This window comes from Coregonus lavaretus (genome assembly GCF_964263955.1).
Source record: "Coregonus lavaretus genome assembly, contig: HAP1_SCAFFOLD_55, whole genome shotgun sequence".
Taxonomy (NCBI): domain Eukaryota; kingdom Metazoa; phylum Chordata; class Actinopteri; order Salmoniformes; family Salmonidae; genus Coregonus; species Coregonus lavaretus.
In genome coordinates this window covers 2,724,111-2,736,003 of record NW_028161934.1, presented here as the reverse complement: position 1 = coordinate 2,736,003, position 11,893 = coordinate 2,724,111, and the positions used below count along the sequence as shown (strand labels likewise).

Sequence of the window (11,893 nt, the reverse complement as noted above, 5' to 3'; positions counted from 1 at the left end):
ACCTTGTGACACTGCCCTGGATTACTGACCTCTGCCTGACCCTGAGCCTGCTTGCCGTTCTGTACCTTTCGGACTCTGCTCTGGATTACTGACCTCTGCCTGCCCTTGACCTGTTGCTTGCCTGCCCCTGTTATTGTAAAAAACGTTTGTTACTTCAAACTGTCTGCATCTGTGTCTTATCCTGAGGTCTGATACTTCTAGTGGCCAAAAGGCCCAATTAGCATGGGCAGCGCCATTTTAATGTAGTCAACTGGGTGGGACTTCCAGCTTTATTGGCCCATGTCCAACCGGGTCATCAGAAGGGATCAGCCAATCTTGAAAAATAAAATAGACTACTCCAAAATGGAGATTGCCTCAATGGCGCTGCCCATGCTGTCACAGATTCTATAATGACACAGATACAAAGATGAGTCCTCTATATATCTCTATGATGCCATTGCATTAAGAAGAAAGTGTTGTTCTGACGGACTGTTCAGAAATGGAGAAAAAGTTGGCGAAGCAACAGCTGTGCTGGAATGCGAACAATATGGGTGCTACTTTGAGAACACAAACTCTTGCATCTTTCACAGCAACGAGCGAGGGAGTCCGGGGGGTGATTGGAGGAGCAATGGCAGAAGCGGAAGTATCGTGTGATTCTCTTGTCGCGAGTGCAGTTGGTGAGAATGAGTGGACGATGGTGAAGAAGAGTGAAGTGAAAAGGACTAAAGTTGGAAATGAACAGCTGGTTATGGTTGGAGTACGATTCACCAGCAAATATGTTTTTTTTTTGCTGTCTGGAAGATGATGAAGGACAAATTGGGTGAAGTGGAATCTGTCAGAGTGACCAGGAGTGGTATGATGCTGATTTCATGTGTCAAAAGCACAAAATGAGAAAGCTCTGTGGCTCAAACAAGATGTCGACGTATGATGTGGAAAGCTATGATGTTCAGAATAGGGCACCGGTTAAAGATGTAATCTCTGGTGTCTCGTTGGACATAGAGGCAGTGTGGTTTAGGGATATCATTCCAGGAGTGGTAGACGAACGTCGCTTGAATCGAATGATAGACAGAAAGATGGAGCGAAGCCTATCAGGACAGGAAAAAAAGTGGAAAAACCATATGTACAGAAGTGTTACAATTGTACAAAGTTTGGACACGTGGCAAGTATTTGTCTAAGGAATAAATATGTAGTAGTGGGAAAGTCTGATGAAGCATGTTGTTATAATTGTGATGGGAATCACGTTCCCGAGTTCCCGGAGTGCCCTGTATGGATGAAGGAGGTCACAGTAGCCATCCAGCAGGTCTCCTATGTGGAGGCAGTGCAAATAGCTGAAGGAGTGAGTAGAGAGGAGATGGTAGTGGATGTCTCACAGTCTGCAGTGAATGCCATGCAGGATCCTGACAGACTAATAGTGAAGAAGGTGGACTTTCTTGTGTTTAAAATGCAAGTGATAAATTGCACTAGTCAAACTAATAAAAAATCAAAGAAGCTAGACATCATTGTGAAGGCGACAATTAGATTCCTGGATCTCCAGGACTTTACAGTCGAAATGTTACAGGGAGTACTGAATGAAGAGGTTCCCCCTCCCAGGTTCCTGAGCCTGTGTAGGGATCTGAATAGTACAGTTTTTGTTTGAAATTCAGGATAGTAACGTGAATTTGGTTTGTGTTTTTTTGTTTTTGGTAATTAGTATGAATTTGTTCATCCAAACATATTTTGTTTTTGGGGTATTTTATAATACCCCGTACAGTAGGTGGCGGCAATACACTTTATGAGTGTATTCTGCCAATAAACCTCAAAGAAAAAGAAGTCGGACTGTTCACATGCTGTTTCCTAACCCAAGTGTTGTGTGGGTCAATTGGCATGTAAGTTTGTGCATTTTCTCTGGGGGATATTTGGTGTGATAACTAATGTTGTTTATACAGTACCTGCCCTGCACTAGGTGTTTGTAGATAAGTAAGATCAGTTGTAGTGTTGTTTGCTATCACCAGCTAATGCTATCATTATTTGTGCATGTACCCTGTTCATGCTAATAAGTGTTACGGTCATTATTGTTGCTGAAAGTGTGTTTGAGTTATTTTTCTTTTTCTCTGGCGATGTACATATAAGTATATAATCCTGCTGTGTGAATATCCAAGTGTTTACATGTTATACTATAGCAGCCATTGTTAGAGCAGCATGCATACAGTGCATTTGGGAAAGTATTCAGACACGTTGACTTTTTCCACATTTTCTTTAATTACAGCCTTATTCTAAAATTGATTAAGTACACATTTTTTTCACATCAATCTACACATGATACCGCATAATGACAAAGCGAAAACAGGTTTTTAGAAATTTTGCAAATGTCTATATTTTTTTAAACAGAAATACCTTATTTACATTAGTATTCAGACCAGGGGCGGTGTGTTCAATAGGGCGATATGGGCGACGCACTGCCAAACGGGAAAAGGAAGGGATTTTTTTTCTAATCAATTATATCACGGCAACAGTAGTTATAAGTGTTGTAATCTAGACGTCTGATCTGCCACAGTGCCACACTGCCACTAAATGTCCAATCAGGCTAAAGTCGTGCTTCAAATGGCCCCCCCCCCCTTTTGGGGCGATTTCAGTCAGGTTGAAAATCGCCCAGAAGTCTGTCATAGACTCCCATGTAAAATCTATTTTTTTCAAATTTCAGAGCTTTCAATACAATCTCTATGGGTTTCTGAGGGCTTGCACTTACGCGCTTTCGTCATACGTAACGTAACCATGAACGTAACTAAGAAAAGAGCGGGTAGCAGCATCAATCAATTCACGTACTACTATCAAGATGGCTATAGCGTTCAGTGCAACTCGATTGTCTCTTTGAAAGAAGTTCACATCAAAGAGACAACCACAAAGTGCAGGAGCGCTTTTTTGAGTTCCTTCCCATCTCGGAATCAACCTCAGTCTCAATCGCCAGTGTGCTTTTGGAGAGACTGAACGGTCTTTTTTGCCGACGACGTGAAAGTCAAACTCATTGCGCAAGCTTACGATGGAGCCAGTGTGATGAGGCGAGAGAAGGCAAAAGGTGCGTGAGCATTTCAAGAAAGGCCATTACGTGCATTGCTATGCGCATCAGCTGAATTTGATCATGCAGCAAGCTAAAAAGTAACTAGTAAACTAGTCCTCAGCATGCTTGATTTCAATGAGAAAGTCATTGACCGCTTTGCTGCATTGAAAGAGAGAAGAGAACAGTTTCAGTACAAGTAATGTAGCCTCTCTCTCTCTTTGTCCCTCCCTGTCTGTCTCTTTAACACACACACGCCCAAATCAGTTCACAGTTGATGTTGTTTAAAATAGTTATTTTTCATTTTTTTTTAAGTAAACAATTTTTTTTACAAATCTATACAATTGGCCAGAATATGGTTGTTCATATTTACAAAGCCATACAGATAGCTGTGTTTACCTTTTCTAGAAATTATTTTCAAATTCTGTTTTCAGGCAAAATGTCTATCACTGTTCATTTTCACAAATCTATACAAGAGGGCAGAATATGGAAGTCTATAAAAATTTCTTATTACCAATAACTTGCATCAATGTTTTCAGTAGCCTCTATCAAAAGCTCCTGCTTGCTCAGGTGCACATATTTCCAATTCAACCATGAGGCCTTTTTGAAGCAAGTAATGTGTATATCAGTATTGACCTATATGCTGCCCCTGTCTTCATGTTGTTGCTGGACATATCTTTTTTAAAATGTGTGTAGGTCACCTAAATCATCAGAAAAATTGCCCCCCCTGAGAATTTTTTCAGGAGCCGCCACTGATTCAGACCCTCCATCATTCTTGAATGGAAGAAGTTTGGAACCACCAAGAGTAATCGTGGGGCCAAACTGAGCAATCGGGTGAGAAGAGCCAACAATCGGGGGAGAAGAGCCTTGGTCAGGGAGGTGACCATGAACCCGATGGTCACTCTGACAGAGCTCAAGAGTTCCTCTGGGGAGATGGGAGAACCTTCCAGAAGGACAACCATCTCTGCAGCACTCCACCAATACTTTTATGGTAGAGTGGCCAGACGGAAGCCACTCCTCAGTAAAAGGCACATGATAGCCTTATTATATTTAATCAATTTTAGAATAAGGCTGTAACGTAACAAAATGTGGAAAAAGTCAAGGGGTCTGAATACTTTCCGAAAGCACTGTAAGCATACAAATACTGTACATTTCCTGTTGCTGTAGGATCATTTCCCTGCTATAGCAAACTGGCTCAAATTAAGATCCTACATCTGTACTTGTCTGTAGGAGTACAACATGCCACTGTCACATGCATTTACACTGAATGTGTCCCAAATAGCACCCTAATCCCTATAAAGTGCACTACTTTTGACCAGAGCCCTATGGGCCTGGTATGACTTTGTGTGTGTGTGTTTGTGTTTGTTCATGCGTGTGTGAGTGTGTGTGCGGGCGAGTGTGTGTGCATGTGTTTGTCTGTGTGTTTTCCTCATCAATCTACATACAATACCCCATAATTGTGTTCCAGGAGATGACTGATATCATGAACTCCATCTACAATAAGTATGTGGACACCTGCTCATCGAAAATCTCATTCCAAAATCATTGGCATTAATATGGAATTGGTACCACCTTTGCTGCTATAACAGCCTCCAATCTTCTGTGAAGGCTTTCCACTAGATGTTGGAAAATTGCTGCTTGGACTTGCTTCCATTCAGCCACAAGAGCATTAGTGAGGTCGGACACTGATGTTGGGCGATTATGCCTTGCTTGCATTCGGCGTTCCAATTCATTCCAAAGGTGTTCGATAGGGTTGAGGTCAGGGCTCTGTGCAGGCTAGTCAAATTCTTCCACACCGATCTCGACAAACCATTTCTGTATGGACCTCGCTTTGTGCATGGGGGCATTGTCATAATGAAACAGGAAAGGGCCTTCCCTAAACTATTGCTACGAAGTTGGAAGCACAGAATAATCTAGAATGTAATTGCATGCTGTAATCCTAGCCCGAACCATGAAAAACAGCCCCAGATCATTTACAATTGGCACAATGCATTCGGGCAGGTAGCGTTTTCCTGGCATCCGCCAAGCCCAGATTCGTCTGTCAGACTGCCGGATGGTGAAGCGTGATTCATCACTCCAGAGAAGTCGTTTCCACTGCTCCAGAGTCCAATGGCGCCGATCTTTACACCGCTCCAGCCAAAAATTGCCATTGCGCATGGTGATCTTAGGCTTGTGTGAGGCTGCTCGGCCATGGAAACCCATTTCATGAAGCTCCCGACTAACAGTTCTTGTTCTGACGTTGCTTCCAGAGGCAGTTTGGAACTCAGTAGTGAGTGTTGCAACCGAGGACAGATTATGTTTATGTGCTACGCGCTTCTGCACTCGGCGGTCCCGTTCTGTGAACTTGTGTGGCCTACCACTTCACAGCTGAGCCATTGCTGCTCCTAGACGTTTACACTTCACAATAACAGGACTTACAGTTGACCAGGGCAGCTCTAGCATGGCAGAAATTTGATGAACTGACTTGTTGGAAAGGTGGCATGCTGTGACAGTGCCACGTTGAAAGTCACTGAGCTCTTCAATACTGTCCATTCCACTTCCAATGTTTGTCCATGGAGGTTGCATGGCTGTGTGCTCAAACATATACACCTGTCAGCAAGGATGTGGCTGAAATAGCAGAATCCACTCATTTGAAGGAATGTCCACATACTTTTGGCTATGTAGTGTATAAATTCAACCCATCATAAATCTAGCCTCATGCTATAGTGTTTGGTTAGTTAGACCTCCTTCCAAATGGCACCCTATTCCCTATAAAGTGCTCTACTTTTGACCAGAGCCCAGATCTCATATTACTGTATTGATTCATTTTTAAATATATATTTATAAAAATATTGATGTCACAAATGTAACATGTGTACGGTTCTTTTTACTAACATCTAACATTTAATTATTTGTCACATTTGACTGTTTAAAACCTTGCAGTGCTACTTTTTTTCTCTGAGAGTGAGGGGGATATACAGTATCTCGTTTTGCAACATGTGATTGTCTCTCTGAAATGAAATAATCTAGTGATAGGTTTCAAACAAATACATGTCTGTCATTGAACACACCCATGCCATGATTAGATTTGGGATAAAACCCACCAATCTCATTCATGTCATTTAAACAAAAAAAGCTGATTTACCTAAATTTAAACCTTTTCTCCAGCTTCTTCTAACCCGTTGTGCTTTTTGTCCCTTTCTGCCTCCCGTCCAGGATGAGAACATCATGCTGTCCATGCATCTGTTTGACAACGTCATTTAGTGACACTTCCTGTGGATGTGGGCTAAGGGACTGTGTGCTCATATTTACCCCCACAGCCTCCACCCCTAGCTCCACTCTATCTCCAAACACAGACTCATTGGGGCTGTCATGGGGGGATAAGGTACCTCTCCTTGGGATCTCCACCCTCCCATCCACCCCTAGGCCTAGCTCCTCTCTGTCCCCCAAAAGAGACACCCTTACCTGGGAAGGTCAGACAACAGTTAGGGGGTAAAGAGCCATGCCATGTTGGAGACCATAGCACTCATTCTATATTACATCACATTCTCACTAAACAATGATGTATTCTATTCACTAACTGCTAGTTGGACAAAATGGTGGACTGTTATTTTTCAAAGGACAAAAGGCTAAAATCAAGCAATAATCTCACTACTTGGTCTGAACTTTTTAACTGTGAGTGTAATTATTAATCGTTGAACATTCCGGAATGATCCATCTCTGTGTTCCGGAATGAAATCCCCTGGCTGACGGAATTACCCTCAACACTCAAAACATCCATATTGTGTCCTATAGATAATATAATGAGGTAAATGGAACTCGACCAAGACAATCGAAATGCCATGGAAACACGTGGGGTAAAGATGGCGTGGGGGAAAGATCCCGAATCTCCTCATTGGCCCCCAGCAAAATTAACCTGCATTTAGGCTATTATTTATATGTGTATTTCACTATATGTTGAAGTAGAAATGGGAGTATAATGTTATGGTGTGTGTTAAAAATGACAATGCATAATATTTCATGTAACTGGTTGTGTGTCTAGGTGCTGGACATTGCTCCTTCTGAAAGTGTCTGTGTATATTTTATACAGACATGATGATGATGAAGGTGAATAAACCACTATTGCTCTACAAACCAATGTAAATGTATTATTTGTAGTTACTGTGTGTACTGTACGGTACAAGAGGTGTGATTTTGAAAGCTTTCCATTTTCTCTCCACTGAAGATACTGTTATAAGGTAAAAACAATGACAATTAAGTTTAATCTTAAAAGTTGCTGAAATGTTTTTTCTCACACTACACACTTCAGTTTATTTTATTTAAATGTTTATAAAAGGGATAAGAAATGTTGCATCAAGTAGTTGCATCAGGACATTGAGGCAATTTTACCATAACTGTCATAAAACGAATAAAAAATGTAAATGAAAATATCAAGCAAACGTATATTGTGTGTATCATCTTACAGTACTTTATATCACAATAGAATAGAACAGAAACAGTATAGAAGAAATGTAATGTTCTTAGCCTTCAAATAAAATCTCAGAAGTTTGATTATTAAAAATATATATACATAACATAAAATATATATATACAGTGCATTCGGAAAGTATTCAGACCCCTTGACTTTTTCCACATTTTGTTACGTTACAGCCTTATTCTAAAATTGATTAAATAAAACAATTTCCTCAGTAATCTACACACAATACCCCATAATGACAAAGCGAAAAGAGGTTTTAAGCAAATGTATTACAAATAAAAAACTGAAATACCGTATTTTACAACTTGATTGGAGTCCACCTGTGGTAAATTCAATTGATTGGACATGATTTGGAAAGGCATACACCTGTCTATATAAGGTCCCACAGTTGGCAGTGCATGTCAGAGCAAACCCCAAGCCATGAGGTCGAAGGAATTGTCCGTAGAGCTCTGAGACAGGATTGTGTCGAGGCACAGATCTGGGGAAGGGTACCAAAACAAGTGCCCAGCATACGTGGGAACTCCTTCAGGACTGTTGGAAAAGCATTCCTCATGAAGCTGGTTGAGAGAATGCCAAGAGTGTGCAAACCTGTCATCAAGGCAAAGGGTGGCTACTTTGAAGAATCTAAAAGATAAAATATATTTTGATTTGTTTAACACTTTTTTGGTTACTGCATTATTCCAAATATGTTATTTCATAGTTTTGATGTCTTCACTATTATTCTACAATGTAAAAATAAAGAAAAACCCTTGAATGAGTAGGTGTGTCCAAACTTTCGACTGGTACTGTATATAGTTAGTAAAATATAACTGGACATCAAAGCTACTTAAGAAATACAAAGCAACATTATTGTCAAAGTTCTTGTGTTCAGATTCTGGGTTTGCTGTAACATATCTTTTTTGATATTACTTAAAAGATGTAACTTAGAAAATATTTACAAGGTACCCCCTCTTATTCAGCATTGTTTAAAAGACAAGACTGACCCTCGATAAACACTCCAACTAAGTTTGAATAGAGTAATCTGTTGGTAGAGCACGGTGCATGGGTTCGATTCCCAATGGGGCCACCGGCACGAAAAATGTATTCCCTCATAATTGTATGTCGCTTTTGATAAAAGCGTTTTCTAAATTGCATATCTTATGATATATTATTATATCACTTAGTTGGACTACAGCTCCAGATATACAGGGGTTTTTGTCAAACTTGTTGTGTTCAGGTCTTCTTGGTTCTGGGTTTGTTGTGTTCAGGTCTTCTTGGTTCTGGGTTTGTTGTGTTCAGGTCTTCTTGGTTCTGGGTTTGTTGACTGTACTGTAGATCACAGAGGAGTCCTCCTCAGCTGCTTGTGCTGCTGCTCGTCTGAAGAGAGAGAAACAGAAATGAAACAGAATCTGCTTTCCAAAAACCCCCATCTTATACTCTTTATAGTGCACTAGGGCCTAAATGGCTCTGGTCCATAGTAGTGCACTAAATAGGGAACAGGGTTCCATTTGGAATGCAGTTTGAACAGTTCCTCAAAACCATCACTCTCTCATTATAGACATGTCATATTAATTGTGTTGAGATGTCCATTGTTGGGTTCGTAGTGTAAGGAAATCCCATGTAAACAATGAGTAGTTACTAGGGCTCAACTGTTCTGCTTATTGATGACCTCATGGTCTTCTCCAATAAGCAGCAGGATATGAATTACCTGAATTACTACCAAATATTTTAAAAAATGTATGTAATTGGCAATTTTTTTGCGATCTCCCTTATTTTTGAGAAACTATCCCCAAGCAGCGATTCACTTCCTCATCCTTGTTGTGCAGTAAGTGGGCTCCAAAAACACCCCAAAATATCCTCTAAGAAACAAAACCTATAAGTAGTCTATAGTGATGCATGTCTTTAAATTTTGTACATATGAAATTGTGTCATTCCGAACTTTATCCTCACGTTATGTTCCATGTTGTTGCGACTCGATTGATGCCTCTGGTCCATTCTAGCAGCAGGCTACACTGAGAATGGAACAGTTGGACAGGGGAAACTGTCACGCAAATTTGAATTTAATGTTGTGGATAAACTTTGGAATGACACAATTTCATGTGTACAACTGCAAAATCTAAAGACCTGCATCACTATACTGAGAGCATTTCAGTTTCTAAAAGGACGTATTTGGGTGTTTTTAGAGCATTTGTTCATGTTATTTCAGAGCCTCCGTAATGCACAACAAGGATGAGGAAGTTAATTGCTGGTTGGGTAAGTTTCTCAAAAACAAGTGAAATCGCAAAAAAAGGTGTCTAGACCCTTCTATAACATGCCATTTACATCAGAAATATAAATTTGGTTGTAAAAAAGCAAACTTCTCCTTTAATGTGGTGTATTCACAATGTTCTAGTATTGGCTCCATGTTATTTTAATGGCAGAATTTGCTCACCGGGTGGCAGCACTGGGGCTGTTGAATTTCACAGCATCGTACTGGACATCCTCGTCCTGTTTCTGGGGTTGAGGCAGCTGGTCGGTGGAGTACAGAGGCACTTCCTGCTTTTTGGAGCGAGAGAAGTGGACGCTGGCGTAGTGAACGTCATCTTGATAGTCTGTGTCCGCTCTTTGTGCTGCAGTAGGGGTCATGACCATGCCTGAGACGTTGTCATACACTGGACTAGAGTCTCCCTGATGGGGTGAGAGGACAGACAACATGAGGAGTAGAAATGTTCCACAAAGCAATACAAATAATCTGATTCTAACAGACTCACCTGTACATTCTCTGATGTGTCTCTTGTGTCAGAGGTGGATTTGGAGGCCTTCTTCCTGGTTTGCACATTAATGAATTAATTTATTCTTGAATGAATGAATTAATTAATTAACGAATTAAGTTATTAAAAAAGTGTTAGAGTGAAATAATATTTAAAAGATCACTCACCTGAACCACATGAAGCCAGAGAGACAGAGGATGAGAACCAGAACAACAACTATGATTCCTACAGCTGCAGTCATAACTGAGGTTTGTTTCCCTAAATGAAAATATGGATGATGTGAGTACTGCATGTTATAAACTGAAAATATTTGTTAAGTGATCTAATCTCAACGTATACATAATTTTTAAAAACTAAGTAGGATATGCCAACGTATAATTACTAAAATGAGCTTGAAATGTAATTTTGTATTGAAATATTGAAGGTGAAAATTCACCTGGTAAAGTTATCATCAGAACTGTAGAGTTCCTAGACCCTCTTCCATTCCAGGCCTCACAGTGGTAATGTCCATTGTCCTTAGACTTGAAGTTACTTATGTTGTAGATCTTTCCAAATGCATTTAGAAAAGTCTTATTTTGAAAGTACCAGGTGTATTTGTCCACAGGTGGGTTGGCATCACTGCTGCAGGTCAGAGTCACTGCACTGCCCTCCACTATTTCACCAGAGGGACTGACTGACACTGAGGTGTTCTTTGGGCCATCTGGTGAACAATATGTAACAACAGTATTTTAAATAGTGTTTTACATGAGGAGCATCGTGAAACTTAGACTTGTGATTGAAATATTAATTCAAATGTGATCCTCTGATCAAAAGATGAGGTTAGGTGTACTAACACTGAACGTCCACAGACACATAAGAAGAGTTGAGGCGTCCATATTTATTGTCAGCCTCACAGTAGTATTCTCCACTGTCCTCAGAGCTGATGGTTGTGAAATTGTATGTCTTTTCAGATCCTGTCAGTGAAGCTCCATTCTTCTTGTACCAGGTGTATTTGTCCACAGGTGGGTTGGCATCACTGCTGCAGGTCAGAGTCACTGAACTGCCCTCCACTATTTCACCAGAGTGACTGACTGACATTGAGGTGCTTTTTGGGCCATCTGGTAAAGGAGAATTTGTCAGAGGGTTAGGACAGTAGTATATTTACGACAGTAGTATATTTATAAATGACATGTCATGTCAAAAATTAATGATCTGTTAAGTCAGAGAACTATCTAAAACTATAACTTACACAAAACGTTAACAAATACACATTTGGAGATGCTGTGCTTTAGGACTACTTCATTTAATTACTATTGTTTTGCTACCTTAGCATTCAGACACTGAGCTGTACTTTACTCACACTTCACATCCATGTTGATGGTCCTAGACCAGCCTGTCCCCATCTCATTCTGGACCTCACAGTAGTACTCTCCAGTGTCAGATGACTGGATTTGATTGAAGACATGCTGTGGTCCTGTCATACTCTGGTAGCCACCTCCATTCTTCTTGTACCACCAGGCGTTACTCTGCACAGGTGGGTTCGCATCACTGCTGCAGGTCAGAGTCACTGAACTGCCCTCCACTATTTCACCAGAGGGACTGACTGACACTGAGGTGTTCTTTGGTTTATCTGATAGAAAATATGAATGTCCGGAAGTGTTAATGTCACAATACTTAATTATAATCATAATAATTTAAAGTAATATAGACGATGAGTAA

General features: G+C 40.5%; 1 protein-coding gene across 1 annotated transcript in view; it reads right to left on the bottom strand.

Annotated features, from left to right (window-relative positions):
- Positions 1 to 8,677: 8,677 nt before the first annotated feature.
- LOC311119885 (B-cell receptor CD22-like) overlaps positions 8,678 to 11,893 on the bottom strand; it is a gene marked incomplete at its 5' end in the record, with an annotated part of 41,369 nt that continues 38,153 nt past the window's right edge. Inside the window, 7 exons of the mRNA XM_084194536.1 lie at positions 8,678 to 8,822; positions 9,877 to 10,112; positions 10,196 to 10,250; positions 10,363 to 10,453; positions 10,632 to 10,895; positions 11,029 to 11,292; positions 11,535 to 11,804. Coding sequence (XP_084050662.1) covers positions 8,741 to 8,822; positions 9,877 to 10,112; positions 10,196 to 10,250; positions 10,363 to 10,453; positions 10,632 to 10,895; positions 11,029 to 11,292; positions 11,535 to 11,804 — 1,262 coding nt within the window. The 3' untranslated portion in view covers positions 8,678 to 8,740. The remainder of the gene's footprint in view (positions 8,823 to 9,876; positions 10,113 to 10,195; positions 10,251 to 10,362; positions 10,454 to 10,631; positions 10,896 to 11,028; positions 11,293 to 11,534; positions 11,805 to 11,893) is intronic.